The sequence below is a fragment of the Lissotriton vulgaris genome, unplaced genomic scaffold (assembly GCF_964263255.1).
Source record: "Lissotriton vulgaris unplaced genomic scaffold, aLisVul1.2 SCAFFOLD_247, whole genome shotgun sequence".
In the NCBI taxonomy this organism is placed as follows: Eukaryota; Metazoa; Chordata; class Amphibia; order Caudata; family Salamandridae; genus Lissotriton; species Lissotriton vulgaris.
This window is the reverse complement of record NW_028255597.1, coordinates 1592570-1613141: the sequence shown is the minus strand read 5'-3', so window position 1 is coordinate 1613141 and position 20572 is coordinate 1592570. Positions and strand designations below refer to the sequence as shown.

The following is a 20572-nucleotide window of genomic DNA, read 5'->3' as shown; positions in this document are numbered from 1 at the left end:
GTGCTGAGGTGGCATGGCTGGAGGGGTCGTCTTGAAGGGGAGGGAGTAGCCTCTTCGGACAATCTGTAAAACCCCCCTCTCTGTAGTGATGGTGCGTAAGTGGGGGAGGTGATTGTGAATCCTGCCGCCCACTGGCGTTTGGTGGGCCTGAAACACCGGACTACAAAGGTTTGGTGGCAGTGAAGGAGGTGGACTGACCCGCTCGCAGTCCACCTCTGCGGGTCTCACGTCCGCAGCTGCGCTGGGACTGTGGCTGCGCAGGCCTGTGGCTTTGAAACAAACGTGTTTGGGCGCTCCTCCCTTAGCAACGAAAGGAGCAAAAAGCAGACGCCGAAGGAGTGCGCGTGGCCGAAAGGGCCAAGGACTTGGTCGTAGCCCGGGAGTCCTTAAAGCGCTCCAATGCACTATCTGCCTTGTCGCCAAAAAGGCGAGTGCCATCTAAAGGCATGTCCATCAGAGTGTTCTGGACATCCCCTGAAAACTCAGATGCCCTCAGCCAGGCGTGACGGCGTAGCCACTGTCCTGAAAATCGCTCTGCCCAGCGAGTCAGCGGTATCAAGGCCACAACGAATCGTGAACTTGGCTGCATCTCTCCCCTCAGCAATAGCTTGGGAGAGCACTGTCTGGGCCTCCTCCAGACACTGAGGCAGCACCTGCGTCACCGTATCCAACACAGAGTGTGATTAACAGCCCAAGAAGCATGCGGTGTTCACAGACCGTAGCCCTGAACTGGCGGAAGAGAAAATCTTCTTCCCAAACTGCTCCAGTTTCAGGGATTCCCTGTCCGGAGGTGCGGAAGGGAATGCGCTGGGGACGCAGAGGCTTGGACAACCAAGCTCTCAGGTGTAGGGTGTTGGGAGGGGAAAATGGGGGGGGCCGGGCGATGGCCACGTTCCTATCCACAGGAGCTCCTGTGTTGGGCCTGGACCAGGTGCCCAAAAGGACGTCTGAAAGTGCATCATTAAAGGGCAGCAGCGGCTCCGTATAAGAAACCGCCAGCTGAAGCACTTCTGTCAGGAGGTTAGTCCTGACAGCCACTGTAGGGAGCTCGAGGAGGAGAGCCTCTGCTGCCTTATGCAACACCACAGAATAAGTACTACCCTCCGCCATAGCCACAGTAGAAGGAGACTACGCCAGGTTCAGGTGAGAAATCCAGATCACCGGCGTCCCCCAAATCCCCTGGCCAGTCTAGGTCTAACTGGCATTGGGCTGTGAAAGGGTCTTCAGATCCCCCCAGTCCTCTATAACCTGCTGGGGAGGTGGGGAAAGATGGAGGAGGATGAAGAAAGGGATAGAAATTCCCCATCTGCATTGGAATTGGCGTCGATCGACACCAGTCCGGCACCGTTTACATGTCGGGGTGGAAGCCGGGGACGACATCGGCCGGGGAGCGGTCTGACACCGGTGGCAGTGCTGTAGACGTCGTTGGAGGTCATACGAGGTCAACGGATATCGGCTGGGATCCATGCATGGATTCATGGGGGTCTCGCGGCGCCGAGGCCGGAGCCATCAGGGCCAGAGCTGCCGACGAAGAAGGGTGAGGACCCCCAGTCGAACCCGCGGGGCCCAAGGGCGTTCTGGCGGGGCCCGACAGGCCAAAGAGGTAGGCCATGGCTGACCGAAATTCCTGCAGCTAGGCCGGAGTTGCCGACGGACCCGGGAAGGGCGGGTAGGCCGACGGCAGACTGGGTAGGCTCCGCCGGAGCCGACAGGGAGGCACCACCCACACCCTGAGCCGTGTAGCGTGACAGACTAGGGGAAGGTGCTTAGTCTTACCTGACCCCGAGTGCGAAGACTTCGAACGATGGAGCCGACTTCCGGGCCTCAAGCAACTTTCAGGACCCCTCCCGCAAAGTTTTCGGAGCCATGGCCCATAGTCTGGGCACCACGCGGGGTCATGGTCGCGCCCCAGGCAGTAGAGACACTCGTGGTGCAGGTCCGTCACCGACATCATGCAGGGACAAACCTCACAAGACTTGAAACCGGGCATCCCTATACACCAGGAGTCAAAAAGACTAAAAAACAGACGGAGACAAAAGTCCCAAAAAACCCAGTCAAAAATTGACTGGAGGTACCGCTCTCTACGATTCTGCGCTTGCTGGTGCGCAAAAAGAAAGAACTGACATCAGCGCACGAGGGCGGCGTCTAACTAGCTGCCGCGATGTCATCCCGATGATCACTACGCCTACGACGGACGTGGAGCCGCACAACGGCACCTTCCTTCGTGCTGGGGTACTGCTGACAAAAACTTTCCGGATCCAGTCCGACGCCTGGGGATAATTCTAAGGTAATGAATATATTACTAACATGTCTCTTTCAGATAGACCCTTTGAAAATTAGTTACTGAGAGTTAATGCTGTATATCTCAGGAAACGTGACTACCTGCATGTTCAAGGTTTCAACCTGCATTGCCAATGCCTGAAGTGCGGTCTACTTTATATAACTCAGAAAATGTATAAGATACATATTAGTAGGTCTAAGCTTCAAGTTCATTTGTAGCATATCTCTAGGAGACAAAGCCTGCAGCTGACAGGTCCTCCTCAGCAAGAGGACAGCCACCAGTCCCTGATCTCACATGTGCGATGGCTATGATAGACTACTGAAGCTAAAGTTGTTGCACAGTGAGACATAATTGAAATATCTAGGATGGGAGAGAAATATTTCATGGTGAACTAAGTTTTGATAAACTGTAGAGGCAGTATATCTCGAAGTGAAACCACTACAGGCTTTCATTGTACATGAGTGACAAGCAGCTGTCAAGTCAAATGCAGGTGTTTATCTTATAATTTTCAACATCACTACAAATATTTATCTGAATCATTGAACATCTACTACAGTACACAGAAAGGGAACTAGGGAAATAATGCACAAGTTACTTACCTTCGGTAACTATATATCTGTAAGAAACAGTAGTTAGTATTAGATTTCTTACCTTGGAATAACCCCAGGGGTCAGACTGGATCCGGAAACTTTTGCGTAGCAGTACCCTTGTGCGTCAGTAGGCGTTGTCTGCGGCTCCGCGTCCGTCGTCGGCGCCTTGCGCTGGGATGACGTCGCCGGAGTACTTAGACGCCGCTTTGCGCGCTGTCAGTTCTTATACACAGCTTTTCTGCGCCAGAAACGCAGAGCCATGATAAAAACCAACACTGGTGCCATGAAACTAGGGCCCTGAAAGGGGATGACCTTAACCCTAGATATTGGTTCGCAGAACGGGGAGGATGGATGGGGCGGTAAGGAATCTAATACTAACTACTGTTTCTTACAGATATATCGTTACCGAAGGTAAGTAACTTGTGCATCTGAAATAAACAGGTTAGTATTAGATTCCTTACCTTGGAATAGATACCCCAGCAATACCAACTCCGGTGGTGGGTCTGCAAACCAATAATCACACCAGAAAGTCCTGGAGGACAGAACGGCCAAAAAAGCCATCCCTCCGGACTTGGCTGTCCAGGCAGTAGTGTCTTGCGAACGTGTGCAGCGAGGCCCACGTAGCTGCCTGGCAGATGTCCTGCAAGGGGACTCCCCGGCCCAGGGCAGTAGTAGCCGCCGTTGCCCGAGTGGAATGAGTCCTCAGCCCATCAGGAGGCTCCTTCTTAGCCAAAGAGTAGCATGCCTTGATGCACAAGACGACCCACCGAGAGATGGTCTGTTTGTGCACCGCCCGCCCTTCTTAGCACCCACGTAACCAACAAAGAGTTGGTCATCCACTCGGAACTGGCATGTGCGATCCAGATAGTATGAGAGCGCACGTTTTGGGTCCAAACGGTGGAGCCGCTCTTCCTCTTTAGAGGGATGCGGAGGCGGAAAGAAGGTGGGCAAGGTGATGGACTGCCCGATGTGGAAGGCTGTGACTACCTTGGGCAGGAAAGAGGGTCTTGTCCGTAACACAACCTTGTCCGGATGGACAGAAAGGAAAGGAGGCTTGGAGGAAAGAGCCTGGAGCTCACTCACTCTCCTAGTAGAGGTGATGGCAACCAGGAAAGCAGTCTTAAGGGTAAGAAGACGGAGAGGACAGTTATGAAGCGGCTCAAAAGGAGCACACATCAGGTAAGTCAGAACCAGGTTCAAGTCCCACTGGGGCATCACGAAAAGAACAGGGGGGAGCATATGAGTGATGCCCTTCAAGAACCTATTTACAAATCGGGGACTTGAACAAAGAAGGCTGATCAGGTAGCCTTAAGAAGGCGGAAAGGGCAGAAAGGTAGCCCTTGATAGTGCCCAGAGCAGAGCCCTGCTGGGCAAGAGAAAGGAGGAAGAGAAGAACCTCAGAAAGAGGGGCAGAGAGTGGATCCACAGCCTTTGCTGTGCACCATGCCACAAATCTGTTCCACCTGCAGGCGTATACAGACTTTTTGGAGGGACGCCTGGCTGCCAGAATCACAGTACAAACTTCAGGAGGCAAGTCAAATGCCCTCAACTGTCGCCGCTCAATCTCCAAGCATGGAGGTGGAGACTGGAAAGGTTCGGGTGGAAGACCGTCCCCTGCTGCTGCGACAGAAGAGGCAATTGAATCGGGGGATCGACTGACATGCTGAGTAGCTCGGGATACCAGTACCTTCGTGCCCAGTCCGGAGCCACAAGGATGACTTGGGCCCGGTCACGCTTGATCTTCTTCAGCACTCTGGGCATAAGTGGTATAGGCGGAAAGTCATACAACAGATCGCAACTCCACTCGCGACGAAAAGCGTCTCCGAGCGAGTGCTGCCTTGGAAATTCCAACGTGCAGAACTGATGACATTGCGCGTTCTCTTCGGTGGCGAATAGATCTAACCAAGGCTCTCCCCACTGCAGAAAGAGGCCTTGCGCCACGTCCGAGTTCAGACACCATTCGTGATCCATCATGCACAGTCGGCTGAGTTTGTCCGCCCTGGTGTTCAGAGAACCTGCCAAGTGTTGAACCACCAGGGTCCACGACCCCACCCCGCCCTGTTTGTTGGTGTACCACATGGGGGTGGTGTTGTCCGTAAACACCTGCACTACACTCCCCGGACAGAGGGGAGGAATGCCTTCAGTGCAAGACGAATCATCCTCAGCTCCAGAAGGTTGATGTGGAGCCGGGACTCCGCCGGAGACCAGAGGCCTCTGATCTCCGCCTCTCCCATGTGGCCCCCCCAACTTTGGAGGGACGCGTCAGTCACAACTACGTGCTCCGGCTGGGGTAGGGAGAGGGATCTGCCGCTGACCCAATCGCGGTCCGTGAACCACCACTGCAGCTGTTTCGCAGTGTCCTCCGAGATCAGGACATGGTCGGACAGGTCGCCCTGATGCTGGGCCCACAAACTTCAGGTTCCACTGCAGAGCCTGCATCCGCCACCGGGCATGATGCACCGGAAGGATGCAGGAGGCCATCAGCCCCGGAAGCCGCAGCGTCAACCTGACTAAGACCCAGGATAAAGGCTGATAGATCAGGATCAGAGCCTGAATATCCCGAACCCGCTGTTCGGGAGGATAAACCCGAAACTGCGCCGAGTCGAGAACCGCTCCGATGAAGAGGAGCTTCTGAGAGGGACACAGGTGTGACTTCGGCACATTGATGGAAACCCCAGCTGGTGCAGGAGGTCGGCCGTAGTCTGGAGGTGGCTGACGACTGTCTGGGGCGAGCCCACCTTCAACAACCAGGCATCGAGGTAGGGGAAGACTGAAACCCCTAACCTGCGCAGATGAGCTGCGACCACCGCCATCACCTTCGTGAACACCCGCGGGGCGCTGGGAAGGCCGAAGGGGAGCACAGTAAACTTAAAGTGCTCGTGGCCTACCGTGAACCGCAGGTAGCGCCGGCAGGACGGGGATGTGGAAATAAGCGTCCTGCAAGTCCAACGCTACCATCCAGTCTCCCGGGTCCAGGGCAGCTAAGACCTGAGCCAGTGTCAGCATCTTGAACTTCTCCTTCCGGAGGAAGCCGTTGACGTTCCGCAGGTCCAAGATAGGGCGTAGGCCCCCTTTGCCCTTCTTGGGTACCAGAAAGTAGTGGGAGTAACAACCATACCCTACTTCTGGCCCAGGAAAGCACTTGTTGGCCCCCTTGGCCAATAGGGCCGTAACTTCCTCTTGTAGAAGTTTCAAGTGATCCCCCGACAGGCAGTGGTACTGCGGTGGCATGGCTGGAGGGGTCGCCTCGAAGGGGAGGGAGTAGCCCATTCGGACGATTTGCAGCACCCACCTGTCCGATGTGACAGTGCACCAGTGGAGGTGGTGATGGTGAACCATGCCCCCCACTGGCGTCACATGGGCCTGAAAGCTCGGACTAGGAGGGTTTTGAGGCGGATGCTGCAGGGGTAGGTGTGGACTGGCCTCGCCGTTGTCCCCGACCGCTGCCACAGCGGTTTCCACGTCCGCCACCGCACTGGATGGTAGTCTGCGGCATGTGGCTGGCAGGACGTGTGGGGGCGCCCCTTCCTTGGCCGCGAAAGGCAGCCGCTTGTTGGCGCGGGGCCGAGAGGCCCAAGGACTTGGCCGTTCAGAAAAGGGGGCGGTGATGGACAGAGTATCTGAATTAAGCACAACACTCGTACCCAGTCCACAGATCAGGGCTTGATCCATCACCGTTTTTTAGCTCACTGCACCATTCTAGCTCAGAACCTGGCTACATGCAAATTAGTCTGTCCCTGGCCCAGTGCATCATGGGAACAGGGCAGCCCAAACTACCAAGCCAATTCTTTAACTGGAAAGGAAACAAGCTTCCGGGGACCGGTTTCTGGCGTTACAGCCGTCTTCAGCCCGGCTTGCTTGAATCCTGATGGTGCAGTGAGCAAGGGACTCATGTCTGAGCATACCCTTCCACGCTTATGGTGGACAAAACGACTCAGAAAAGGGGGTGGTGATGGACAGAGTATCTGAATTAAGCAGAACACTCGTGCCCAGTCAACAGATCAGGGCTTGATCCATCACAGTTTTTTAGCTCACTGCACCATCCCAGCTCAGTGTAGGAGAGTAGGGTCTGCAATCCTATGATCACCCAGATTTTTTGCTTTTGTTTCACTGGTTTACGACTTTCTCTGGCTGTGGGCCTGCCAATCAGACCCACAGCCTGGCTGTTCTCTTTCTAAATTACGACATGTACCCTAGGTGCATTTACCAATTGGTACTGGGCCACCTTATCAGACCCTGTAACTCAGGGCATAGGTGTACCCAGGGCTGCAGCATGTATTATGCCACCCCTGGCTGGCCTCTTAAATTTGACACAACTGGCTGCATGACAGCTGGGGCAAAGTCGTGTAAACACGCTTTGCTGTAGGTGTAGTATACCTATACCTAACCCTAAAATGGACACACAGATTCCTATCAGTCACTCCTATGGCAGGCCTTGACAATCCTGAAGGCAGAGTGCGTGGAATCGTGTGAGATGGTGCTCTGGCATGAGCTGAGCCTGTCTGCAGCTTGCGGAACCAAGTCCTAATAGCTGTTCCATGATATCGCATACCATATACTCTTAAGTGCATTATAATCCTCGCGGTTAAATGCTAACTTTGGTATTGCTTTATCAAAACATGTCGAGTAAGGTGTCATACGAATTGGAATACTAACCCCTCGCCAATTCTGGCGACGGGGTTAGCATTCCACCCTTCTAGAGGGACACGACATGTATGTAACTGTGAACCCCGGTTAAAGTTAACTGAAGCCTCAGCTCCACAAAATGGATGCTGCCACCACAGACACGAGTCTGACCCCCTGCAGCTGGGAGTCCTTCCAGCGAGGGGAGCCTGGACAAAGGGTTTCCTGTCAGGGGCGGTGCTAGCACCGTCCCAGACATGGTTTTGTGTATCCTGGGTAGGCAGGGCTTTTCAGGAAGGTGACTGCTGAGTGGCACCCCGGTGCTCACTACGCATAGGCCGGTCTGAACCAGTTCCAGGGGCACACCAGCCCCTGGCCTGGGGAAGTCCGGCATGGCAGAGGGGTGTAACCACCCCCCTCCTAGTCCCACCCATAGGCAGGACCTAGTCACCGGGTCAGCCCCCTTTTTTAGTATAAAGATGGGAGCGGGCCCCCTGTTCAAATTAGATCATCTTTGGAATCAAGACACGACTTTCTGCGAAAGGACTTCAAGATTTCCTTCTTCAAGATTCTCCCTTGTGGCTAAGGAGTAGTCACCCTGCATCTGCAGGCACCATCCTAAAGAACACTGCGGTCTGCTGCAAGTCCTTCATCACGAATCCGACGACCCAGCTCGACGAGACCCGGCTTCCCTGGCACCTCTGACCTCTACTCACCTCTACAGCAAAGCTGAGAACCGTGAGTGCGACGAGACCTCGAGGGACCGACGATCGCCAAGACTGCACGACATCTTTACTGCAAGCCCACCGTGTCCTCCACGGGTGAGTGCTTTGGGGTCCGAGAAGCCCCGACCCTGCACAGCTCCAGCACCCAAGATCAGCCTCCCTGCATCTCCACGATCGGCGTGGGGCCCTTCTGCTGTTTGCTGTGCACCGCGTTGTTTGGCTACTAGCCGGCTGGCTTGTGGCCTTCTGAACGACGCCCGACGACATCACTGCTGCTGGTCTGGTTGCTCCAGACTGGCCCTTGCTTCCTTCTTGAAGAGAGGCACCCCGGACCCTCCTGGTCCACTCCAGACGCCATTTTAGGTCCACCGCGTGGGCTTGAATTTGCCAAGGCTTTGTTGCCCAATCCTGGGTCCAGCGACGCCGACAGCTTCTATCTTCGTGGGACAGCTCGATCCTCCTTCCTGGTCGCCGACAACGCCTCCTGGTCCGTGAGATCTCCGAGCCCAGCGTCACCCACACGCCTTGTCGAGGTGGCTACCATCCGGTGCCCTCCTGGTGCCCACTGACTACTGGCTAGTAGTCTCGAACTTGGTCCCCTCTGCTTTCAGGTGTCATCTTCCATCGATCCAGGCTTGGATCCACCGAACTTTCTTCACTGGTCGCCTGCCAGCAACTTCTTTCTTCCAGGCTCCTGGTCCGTCAACGAGGATTCCCGACGTCTTTTGAGTCCTATGCAGCTGCAGCCCCTGGGCTAGGTAACTTCGGCATTTCGGTGCCCCAGCATAGCCTCACTATCCAAGGGTCAGAATCTACTTTCGTTTTCTCCCTACCAGGTCGGGTTCGCCCGAGAACACTAACTTTGAAAATTCTAGCTACCATAGACTTTGTCCCGCATCTCGCGTGAGAGTGCACACACTGCACCCGAGTCCCCTGGGTCTCCTAGAAGTAATCTAACGATTCTATAGTCAAGTCCTAGCGATTCCAAAGGCTATTAGTACTGTACTTACCTGCTAGTAATTTCGCATTCCACTTTTCAAGTATATGGTTTTCCGTGCCCCTCGGGCATTTGTATATACTGTGCTAACTTAAGTATTTTTGTAAGAGTTTTGGTTTGTGCTTAGTACCCTGCCCTCATAAAGAGTACAGGGTTGTTGTGATCTTTAATAAATAACTGTTTATTTTCATAACACTTGTGTGGTGTCCTTTCACTTGGTGTTCAAGGGGTATATGTGGTATAACAGCTGGCTTAACACGCCCTCTCGAGTCTTTAGCCTTAGACTGCTCGTATCCACGCTACTAGGATAGCTGGTCTATAAGGTTGACTTACAACCAATCATCAATAAGGGTTGCTGGACTGATACATAGTGTTCACTAGAATAGTGACCACTGCATATCAGACCACCTTCTCACACTCAGAACCTGGCTACATGCAAATTAGTCTGTCCCTGGCCCAGTGCATCATGGGAACAGGGCAGACCAAACTACCAAGCCAATTCTTTAACTGGAAAGGAAACAAGCTACCGGGGACTTGGCCGTAGCCCTGGAGTCCTTGAAGCCAAAGAGGCGACGGGCATCAATCGGCATGTCCATAAGGTTGTTTTGGACATCAGCCCAAAAGTTGGCGGACCTCAACCAGGCGTTGCGACGAATCGCTACCGTCGTTGCCATCGCTCTGCCCAGTGAGTCCGTGGTATCCAGCCCACACCAGATGGAATACCGTGCCGCATTTCGACCCTCCGCAAGGGCTTGGGCGAGTTTAGTCCGGGCCTCCTACGGACATTGTTGCAGCAAGTCTGCAACCATGTCCTACAGAGAGTGGGTGTAACGGCCCAAGAGGCACGCGGTGTTGACTGACCGCAACCCTAAACTCAGGGAGGAGAATACCTTTTTTCCGTATTGCTCATACCTCTTGGATTCCCGATCGGGGGGAGCCGTCGGGAATGCGGTCTGGGAGTTAGATGCTTGGATGACCAGGCTCTCGGGGGTGGGTGGACAGGAAGACAGGGTCGCCCGGAGCCGGGCGGTGGCGTCTGGCCACCTTCCTATCTACAGGCTGACCTGTAGCGGGCTTGTACCAAGTGTCCAGAAGAACGTCAGACAAGGCCTCATTAAACGGCAGCAGAGGCTCAGCCGAGCTTGCCTGCGGTTTAAGGACCTCAGTGAGGAGGTTAGTCCGCACAGACGAAATGGGGAGCACCAGACCCAAGGCCTTGGCCGCCCGCGTCAGCACCACACTATAGGCAGCCCCCTCCTCCGTAGCCACGGTAGGAGGGGAGACTTAACCAGTGTCTGGCGAGGTGTCCAGTCCACTGGCCTTCCCTAGCTCACCTGTCCAGTCCTGATAAGACTGGCCCTCCTGAGCCAGAGAGTCCTCAGCCCCCTCCCAATCCCCCTCGTCACCCATCTCCTGAAACTCAGGGCCAAAGGATGGCGCCGGGTCATAGAAGTAGAAATCGCTGGACCCGAATCGAGGTTGGGATCGAGGACATCATCGCCCGGAGGCGGCGCCGGAGGAGACACCCTGGATATCGGCGTCGGCGAGGTTATAAGGTCGACCGGTGACGACCCGGATCCGGAACAGGATCCAACGGGGACCTGCGGCGCCAGGACCGAACCCAACGGAGGAGCGAGTGACCTCATGGCCATGAGGAAGGCCTCGATCTCCTCCTGCGTCGCGTTCTGCCCAGGGACGGACGGTTATGAAGCAGGCTGCGACGCTTGAGGCTCCGACGGAGCCGCGTGGGTGGTGTCGCCCGAATCCCGGCTCTTCGACTTTTTGTGCCTCTTACCTGAGGACTTCGAACCCGAAGACTGGTGACTACTCCCGGAGCTATGATGACTCAGACACCGCGACCGGTCCCTCGACCTCCTTTCGGACCGGGATCTCGAGCGGCGTGGGGCCGACTGCCGGAGCTCGAGTTGCTTGCGGGACCGCTCCCGTCTAGCTTTGGACGTCAGGGCCCGGCAGTCGTAGCAGGACTTGTAGTCGTGGTCGGGGCCCAGACAGTGAAGGCACCGGCGATGGGGGTCGGTAACTGACATCAGTCGGCTGCAGTCGACTCAGGGTTTGAACCCGGGCATCCCTACTGGCACCGTCGGAGTCGATAGACTTCGAAAAATTATCAAAAATGATAGAAAAAGTTTAGTCAAAAATTGACTAAGGGTACCACTTTTTCCGGATCGGCGCTTGCTGGCGTGGAAAAAAGAAGAACTGACGTCAGCGCGCGAGGGCGGTGTCTAAGTACTCCGACGACGCCTACAGACGCGCAAGGGTACTGCTACGCAAAAGTTCCCGGATCCAGTCTGACGCCTGGGGATATTCTAAGGTAAGGAATCCAATACTAACCGGTTTCTTTCAGATCTGCAATTTACAAGAACTTTTGCAATGTAAAACAAGCATTTACAATGCAATAGGTCTTGCATTTACGAGAGTTTGAGCTATTGGCATTGTAAATGACAATGTCAATAGCTTAAACTGGCGCAAATGCAATTTCTGTAAAAGCGCCCCATGGCACGCGTTAATGGCGGCCGCGAACTGGCTGGCCTAAAGAGAGGGGCGTAGCTGCCATTAAGTTGAAAACGCAGTATGGGGCAATTTTACAAAAAAAAGCATCTGTTTGTCAAGTTGACAAACAAATGCATTTTTTTAGGAAAAGTGCCCCATGGCACAGTTTCACTTTAAAAGCGAGCCCCACGCCTTTCTTTAGACGTGGCTTGTCTAAAGAAAGAGGAAAAGTTACCTTTAAATTATTCTCCTAGCTGCAGAGCATTAGCTCCAACTATGGAAAAGTGGATTTGTAAATCATCTCACAGTGGGAAAGGTGATTATTTTGTGGTCTCCCCAACTTAAGGTGAGGACCCAGATAATAACCTAGAAAAGAAAAGCATGCCGTGCGGAATGATGTTGTGGTGGTCCAATCGTATTAGAACCACCACAGACTAAGTTATGGGCAAAAATCTGTTCTGCATAAAGGGGCCTGCAAAGCATAATGGGGTGAGTTTCCCCATTGCAGTGAATATTATGGTATCTGCTCCCCTGCTGAGCCCCAGAGAGTTGTAGTAAAGTTTTCCTTTTGTTTTCGTTCCTTTCTGGTGGCTCCCAGCGAGTTTCCCTTTTTTGAATGTGCGCACAAAAAAAAGCATTTGTTTGTCAAGTTGACAAAGAATTATCTTTGTACAAGTGCCTTTTCACAATAATGTCCATTGTTCCCAGTTCGTTATAGGAGCCCTGTATAAAGAAAGGGGGCAGCTGCCATTTTAAAATAAAAAAAAGAACGGGCTGTGAGAGAGCTTGTCCTGCCTGCAACAGCAGGGCAGAAATCCATGTAGCAAAATAGTGCTCAGAGGCTGTAATTAAAGCCTACTGAGTAATGATAAATGTAACAGGGAGTGTGGTCATGGGAGTTTACAAATTGAGACAAGGCTGTACTAAAGAGGGACTACAAAGCCAATTGACCAATGAAAAGCCACAGTTTCCAAAGGACTATCACACAAGCCAATTAAAAAATTGGGCGGAGAGTGGGCGGAGCTTCAAGTCCATACCACAATACAGCATGCCTTGCAGAGCAACGCATGCACTGTCCAGGCTAGACCAAAAATTGGTTATCATGAGACTGAAACTGAACTGTGAGCTGTGTAACAGTGCATCACCTGATATTTTGAATAATTTAGATAAGGATCAGCATCTTATAACTAGGTTTAGCAAGGTGGATCTGAAAGAAGATTCTTGACAGCCTTTATTCCAGCCGCTGGCGAACAGCCCTGAGTAAATAATGTTAGCTATATGTAGCTTGCCAAAACTTAACACTGCTAACCACACAAAGCAGTGATGGAATACCTCAATGTTACATTATGCTGTAAATCAATTTCTGGCAATAGAAAATCAATTTGAACATATTCAATGGTCTGTGCATCATTTCAAATTCAGTTTTGTCCTGTAAACCTTTGCACATATTATGCTGCATTGTTCTTCATTAATCATCTGGGCTATCGGACCACTAAAAAAAAAACTTAAACGAAATCAGCAATTAAATTAAACTAAATAAGCACTTAAATCGAGATATCAAGAGCTTGTTTCTGGCTTTATTGAAAACTTAAGTTTGTAAACCCGGCTCACCTTTGTCGTTTTTCGTCTGTTGCACATTTTTGTAACAAAAGACTGATTGGTTTGATGACATCATTGTGCTGAATGCTCAGTGTGATGTTTTCCAGTAAAGTATGTAATTCTTGTGCTTCTTGCGAGAGTGCAGGTTTCTTCACTGTGGAATCTTGTAAAAAAACAGAAAAACAAAAGCGAATGAGCCGCCTCGTTTCTTTTTACTATGCAAACCCTTTTGTATTTTCCTGCTTTTCAGTAATTCAAAAAGGCATAAAGGCAGGATAAGAGCTGCACCTTGGTAAGGGTCTCAGTGGACAGTTCTGCTATGTTTGTAGCAGATCCTTAAATAGGAAAAGGAAGCAGGAGACATTCAAGTAGAGCAAATCTTTTAGAATTATGACCCTCTTTTTATAATGACAAACGTTCGTGACTTATCTACCTTTAATGGACATGAGCAGGGGCGATTACTGAATGTAACGTAATCATCGTATGGTAGTGCATGGTCATTTACAGGCAGCACATTTTCGAAATGGCCACTAACTTTTCAAAGACATACAGCTTTACTGATAGAACTATATAGCACAAAATGATAATGTGTGGATATCGGGTTTATGTGAATATGTAACATTTGTGCATCACCAAGTAATGTGCTTTGATTTGTTTAGATCCTTTTAAACTGTCTGGTGCCAGCACACTTAAGAATTACGGAAAGTTGTGCTTCATTTTTAGGGCTCGCCTGCTGATGCGCTTCTGCGCATCGCTGGCGAAGCTCTATTACGGCTTATCCAGTGTTGATCCACCACTGGCGATTCCATCTGGCGATTTCTTCAAGTGCATGTGCTTTTTAGGTCATTGCGCAAGCGCAAGCCCTAAAAAGCTCGTGCACAATGCCACCAGCCCCCTGCCTGCCTGCCTCGCATTACCAGATCAAAGGCAGCCCAGCCCCCCTCCCACAAGCTTCTCAGCGTGTGCTCTGCCTCAGGCCGGCATTTCTCCTCCCCTCGGGCAAACAGATAGCCGCAATAACACCCTCCCTGCTCAGCTTTTTTTTCTCAATTTCTCCCCGTCTACACTTCCCATTAGGAGCCCTTCCTCCCCCCAGATAATCTATCTCCATAAGAGATAAGCAGCTCTTCCACCATCTCAAACCCGTATTAGTGCTCCTCACTATGCATGTTTTTACTTAGAAAATCAGCACAATGCAGCAGTGTGACATCAAGCCAGGTTCATCGACATCACTGCAAAAGTAAAGTTTTTATTCCCCATTTCCTCTTCAAGAAAGTGACTGCGCATCAGCCTCTACGGATCAGAAAGCGGAGCCCCTCCACTGACCAGGCTGCGAGTCAAATGGCCATGTTTCACAAATTATGGTTTTCGTGGTCTTATTCTGGAGTAGCCCTGTTGGCAAGAGAGGAAAGAGCAAGGCTCTGACAGTCAGTCCTCCTCTGCTTCATAGTATGCCGCGCCACTATAGTAAGTTGAACAAGGGATATTATTTGACAGAAAGAGGCAACCTGCATCTATTCACGGAAATACATTGAGCAGTCTACATTTTTATTTTTTAAAGCTACATACAATGCACCATAACTATTCTAGGTCTACAAATGGAAATACATAACAAGCAATATTTTTATTTATTTTTTAAGAGGTGCATACTTAAAAAAATGATTACAAAAATTAAACATCAACTAGTAATTAAAAAACCTAGCAATTAAGATATGCCACGTCAAATAATAACTTTTGTCGCCAATTAATTATCAGTGTCTGGAATGGATATGGTCACACCCTCACTCACCCTCAACCCCTCACCCTCACTCACCCTCAACCCCTCACCCACACCCTCACTCACCCTCAACACCTCACCCTCAACCCCTCCCTCACGCTCACCCACCCTCACCCTCACTCACCCTCAACACCTCACCCTCACTCACCCTCAACCCCTCACCCTCACTCACCCTCAACCCCTCACCCTCACTCACCCTCAACCCCTCACCCTCACTCACCCTCAACTCCTCACCCTCAACACCTCACTCACCCTCACGCTCACCCTCACGCTCACCCACCCTCACCCTCAACACCTCACCCTCACTCACCCTCAACCCCTCACCCTCACTCACCCTCAACCCCTCACCCTCAACCCCTCACTCACCCTCACTCTCACTCATCCTCTATCACCCTCAACCCCTCACCCTCAACCTCTCACCCTCACTCACCCTCAACCCCTCACCCTCACTCACCCTCACTCACCCTCAACCCCTCACCCTCACTCACCCTCAGCCCCTCACCCTCAACCCCTCACCCTCACCCACCCTCAACCCCTCACTCACCCTCACCCACCCTCACTCACCCTCACCCTCACTCACCCTCAACCCCTCACCCTCACTCACCCTCACCCACCCTCACTCACCCTCAACCTCACTCACCCTCACCCTCACTCACCCTCAACCCCTCACCCTCACTCACCCTCAACCCCTCACCCTCACTCAACCTCAACCCCTCACCCTCAATACCTCACCCTCACCCAACCTCAACCCCTCACCCTCAATACCTCACCCTCACTCACCCTCACTCACCCTCAACCCCTCACCCTCACTCACCCTCAACCCCTCACCCTCACTCACCCTCAACCCCTCACCCTCAACCCCTCACTCACCCTCACTCTCACTCATCCTCTATCACCCTCAACCCCTCACCCTCAACCTCTCACCCTCACTCACCCTCAACCCCTCACCCTCACTCACCCTCACTCACCCTCAACCCCTCACCCTCACTCACCCTCAGCCCCTCACCCTCAACCCCTCACCCTCACCCTCACTCACCCTCACCCACCCTCACCCACCCTCACTCACCCTCACCCTCACCCACCCTCAACCCCTCACCCTCACTCACCCTCACCCACCCTCACTCACCCTCAACACCTCACCCTCACTCACCCTCAACCCCTCACCCTCACTCACCCTCAACCCCTCACCCTCACTCACCCTCAACCCCTCACCCTCACTCACCCTCAACACCTCATCCTCACTCACCCTCAAACTCAACATACATACATACATACATACCCTCACTCACCCTCAACCACTCACCCTCACTCACCCTCAACCCCTCACCCTCACTCACCCTCAACCCCTCACCCTCACTCACCCTCACTCACCCTCAACACCTCACCCTCACTCACCCTCACTCACCCTCAACCCCTCACCCTCACTCACCCTCAACCCCTCACCCTCAACCCCTCACTCACCCTCACTCTCACTCATCCTCACTCACCCTCAACCCCTCACCCTCACTCACCCTCACCCACCCTCAACCCCTCACCCTAACTCACCCTCACCCTCAACCCCTCACCCTCACTCACCCTCAACCCCTCACCCACCCTCAACCCCTCACCCTCACTCACCCTCACTCACTCTCACTCACCCTTACCCTCACTCACCCTCACTCACCCTCAACCTCACTCACCCTCAACCTCACTCAACCCCTCATCCTCACTCAACCCCTCATCCTCACTCACCCTCACCCTCACTCACTCTCAACCCCTCACCCTCACTCACCCTCAACCCCTCACCCTCACTCAACCTCAACCCCTCACCCTCAATACCTCACCCTCACCCTCACCCAACCTCAACCCCTCACCCTCAATACCTCACCCTCACTCACCCTCAACCCCTCACCCTCCCTCAACCCCTCACCATCACTCACCCTCACTCACGCTCACTCACCCTCACACGCCCTCACTCACCCTCACTCACCCTCACTCACCCTCACTCACCCTCACTCACCCTCAACCTCACTCACCCTCAACCCCTCATCCTCACTCACCCTCACTCACCCTCAACCCCTCACCCTCACTCACCCTCAACCCCTCACTCACCCTCAACCCCTCACCCACACCACTCACCCTCACTCACGCTCACTCACCCTCACACGCCCTCACTCACCCTCACTCACCCTCACCCTCACTCACCCTCACCCTCACTCACCCTCACTCACCCTCAACCTCACTCACCCTCACACGCCCTCACTCACCCTCACTCACCCTCACCCTCACTCACCCTCACCCTCACTCACCCTCACTCACCCTCAACCTCACTCACCCTCACCCACCCTCAACCCCTCATCCTCACTCACCCTCAACCCCTCACCCTCACTCACCCTCAACCCCTCACCCTCACCCTCACTCACCCTCAACCCCTCACCCTCAATCTCTCACCCTCAATCCCTCACCCTCAGTCACCCTCAATCCCTCACCCTCACTCACCCTCAACCCCCTCACCCTCACTCACCCTCAACCCCTCACCCAAACCATCACTCACCCTCACTCACCCTCACTCGCCCTCACTCGCCCTCACTCGCCCTCACTCACCCTCACTCACCCTCACTCACCCTCACCCTCAACACCTCACCCTCACTCACCCTCAATGCCTCACCCTCACTCACCCTCAACCCCTCACTCACCCTCACACTAACTCACCCTCACTCACCCTCAACACCTCACCCTCACTCACCCTCAACCCCTCACCCTAACTCACCCTCACCCTCACTCACCCTCAACCCCTCACCCTAACTCACCCTCACCCTCAACCCCTCACCCTCACTCACCCTCAACCCCTCACCCTCACTCACCCTCAACCCCTCATCCTCACCCTCACTCACCCTCAATCTCTCACCCTCAATCCCTCACCCTCAGTCACCCTCAATCCCTCACCCTCAGTCACCCTCACCCTCACTCACCCTCAACCCCTCACCCTCACTCACCCTCAACCCCTCACCCTCACTCACCCTCAACCCCCTCACCCTCACTCACCCTCAACCCCTCACCCACACCATCACTCACCCTCACTCACCCTCACACTAACTCACCCTCACTCACCCTCAACCCCTCACCCTCAATCCTCACCCTCAATCCCTCACCCTCAGTCACCCTCAATCCCTCACCCTCAGTCACCCTCACCCTCACCTCACCCTCAACCCCTCACCCTCACTCACCCTCAACCCCCTCACCCTCAACCCCTCACCCACACCCTCACTCACCCTCACTCACCCTCACTCACCCTCACTCACCCCTCACTCGCCCTCACTCACCCTCACTCACCCTCACCCTCACTCACCCTCACTCACCCTCAACACCTCACCCTCACTCACCCTCAATGCCTCACCCTCACTCACCCTCAACACCTCACCCTCAACCCCTCACTCACCCTCACACTAACTCACCCTCACTCACCCTCAACCCCTCACCCTCACTCACCCTCAACCCCTCACCCTCACTCACCCTCAACCCCTCACCCTCACTCACCCTCAACCCCTCACCCTCACTCACCCTCAACCCCTCACCCTAACTCACCCTCACCCACCCTCAACCCCTCACCCTAACTCACCCTCACTCACCCTCAACCCCTCACCCTCACACACCCTCAACCCCTCACCCTCACTCACCCTCAACCCCTCACCCACACTCACACTCACCCTCACTCACCCCTCACTCACCCTCACCCTAAACCTCACTCACCCTCACCCACCCTCAACCCCTCATCCTCACTCACCCTCACCCTCAACCCCTCACCCTCACTCACCCTCAACCCCTCATCCTCACCCTCACTCACCCTCACTCACATTCACCCTCACTCACCCTCACCCTCACTCACCCTCACCCTCACTCACCCTCACCCTCACTCACTCACCCACCCTCAACCCCTCATCCTCACTCACCCTCATCCTCACTCACCCTCACTCACCCTCAACACCTCACCCTCACTCACCCTCAACCCCCTCACCCTCAATCCCTCACCCTCACTCACCCTCAACCCCTCACCCTCACTCACCCTCAACCCCTCACCCTCACCATCACTCACCCTCACTCACCCTCACTCACCCTCACTCACCCTCAACCCCTCACCCTCAACCCCTCACCCTCACTCACCCTCAACACCTCACCCTCACTCACTCACCCTCACTCACTCTCAACCCCTCACCCTCACCCTCTCTCACCCTCAACACCTCACCCTCAACCCCTCACCCTCACTCACCCTCAACCCCTCACCCTCACTCTCACTCACCCTCACTCAACCTCAACCCCTCAGCCTCACCCTCACCCTCACCCACCCTCAACTCCTCACCTCACCCTCACTCACCCTCACTCACTCTCAACCCCTCACCCACCCTCACCCTCACTCACCCTCAACACCTCACCCTCACTCACCCTCAACCCCTCACCCTCACTCACCCTCAACCCCTCACCCTCCCTCACCCTCAACCCCTCACCCTCCCTCACCCTCAACCCCTCACCCTCGACCCCTCCCCCTTAACCCCTCACCCAGCCTCACTCACCCTCAACACCTCACCCTCACTCACCCTCAACACCTCACCCTCACTCACCCTCAACACCTCACCCTCAACCCCTCACCCTCACCCTCACTCACCCTCACAAACACATATTGTGTTACAATAGGTGTCACATTTGCAAAAGATAAAACTATTGGCATTGTAAATAACAAAGCTATTAATTCGCTATTTTCAAAACAAGCACATAAATAAAAAATGTGTCCTTTACAATACCAGTAGCTCAAACTTTCCTAATGCAAGACCTATTGCATTGCTGTGCTTCTCTCCCCTGCTGCACTCTCCTGCTCTCTAGAGATGTGGCCTAACGACAAGAGCTGCCATCTAAGTCACGTAAATACAAAATATGTTGCATTCCAAATGCTATAGGTGTCACATTCGCAAAAGTTATAACTATTGACATTGTAAATGACAAAGCCATCAATTTAGCAATTTTAAAAACCAACAAAATAAATAACATATGTCATTACAATACCAATAACTCCAACTTTTCTAATGCGAGACCTATTGCATTTCCAATGCTTGTTGCTTTTCTAACTGCTGAATGCATTTACAAGTATTCACATTTTGTTGTGTTGCAAAATACAATATCCTACAGCCATTCCTTTCACACTTACTTTGCAGTCAGATAAAGAAAAGTAAACACTAGACCGCGGCAATTTCTCAGAAGACAGCCCGACACTGAACCTCTGTCTTTGAAGCACGAACAAACGTGACAAGTTAAACACAGATTTTAAAGTCATCTTTATTTATTGTTCGGGCTTAACCGACCCTCCAAAAATTGGGGCGAAACCCAATTTGTGAAGCACTTAAGAGGGCAAGTCCTCTTGCAAACCATGCGCATCTGCACCAAGGTGTTTTTGAGGTGCATTTTAAACATCTTTGGGCTTCACACTATACATTTAATGGG

General features: G+C 53.2%; 1 protein-coding gene across 2 annotated transcripts in view; it reads right to left on the bottom strand.

The window, feature by feature from the left end:
* Positions 1-20572, bottom strand: part of DENND4C (DENN domain containing 4C) — a 1503495-nt gene that overhangs the window by 72285 nt on the left and 1410638 nt on the right. For both annotated transcript variants that reach the window (XM_086951990.1, XM_086951991.1), the window contains exon 33: positions 13339-13489. In XM_086951990.1, coding sequence (XP_086808116.1) covers positions 13339-13489 — 151 coding nt within the window. The remainder of the gene's footprint in view (positions 1-13338; positions 13490-20572) is intronic.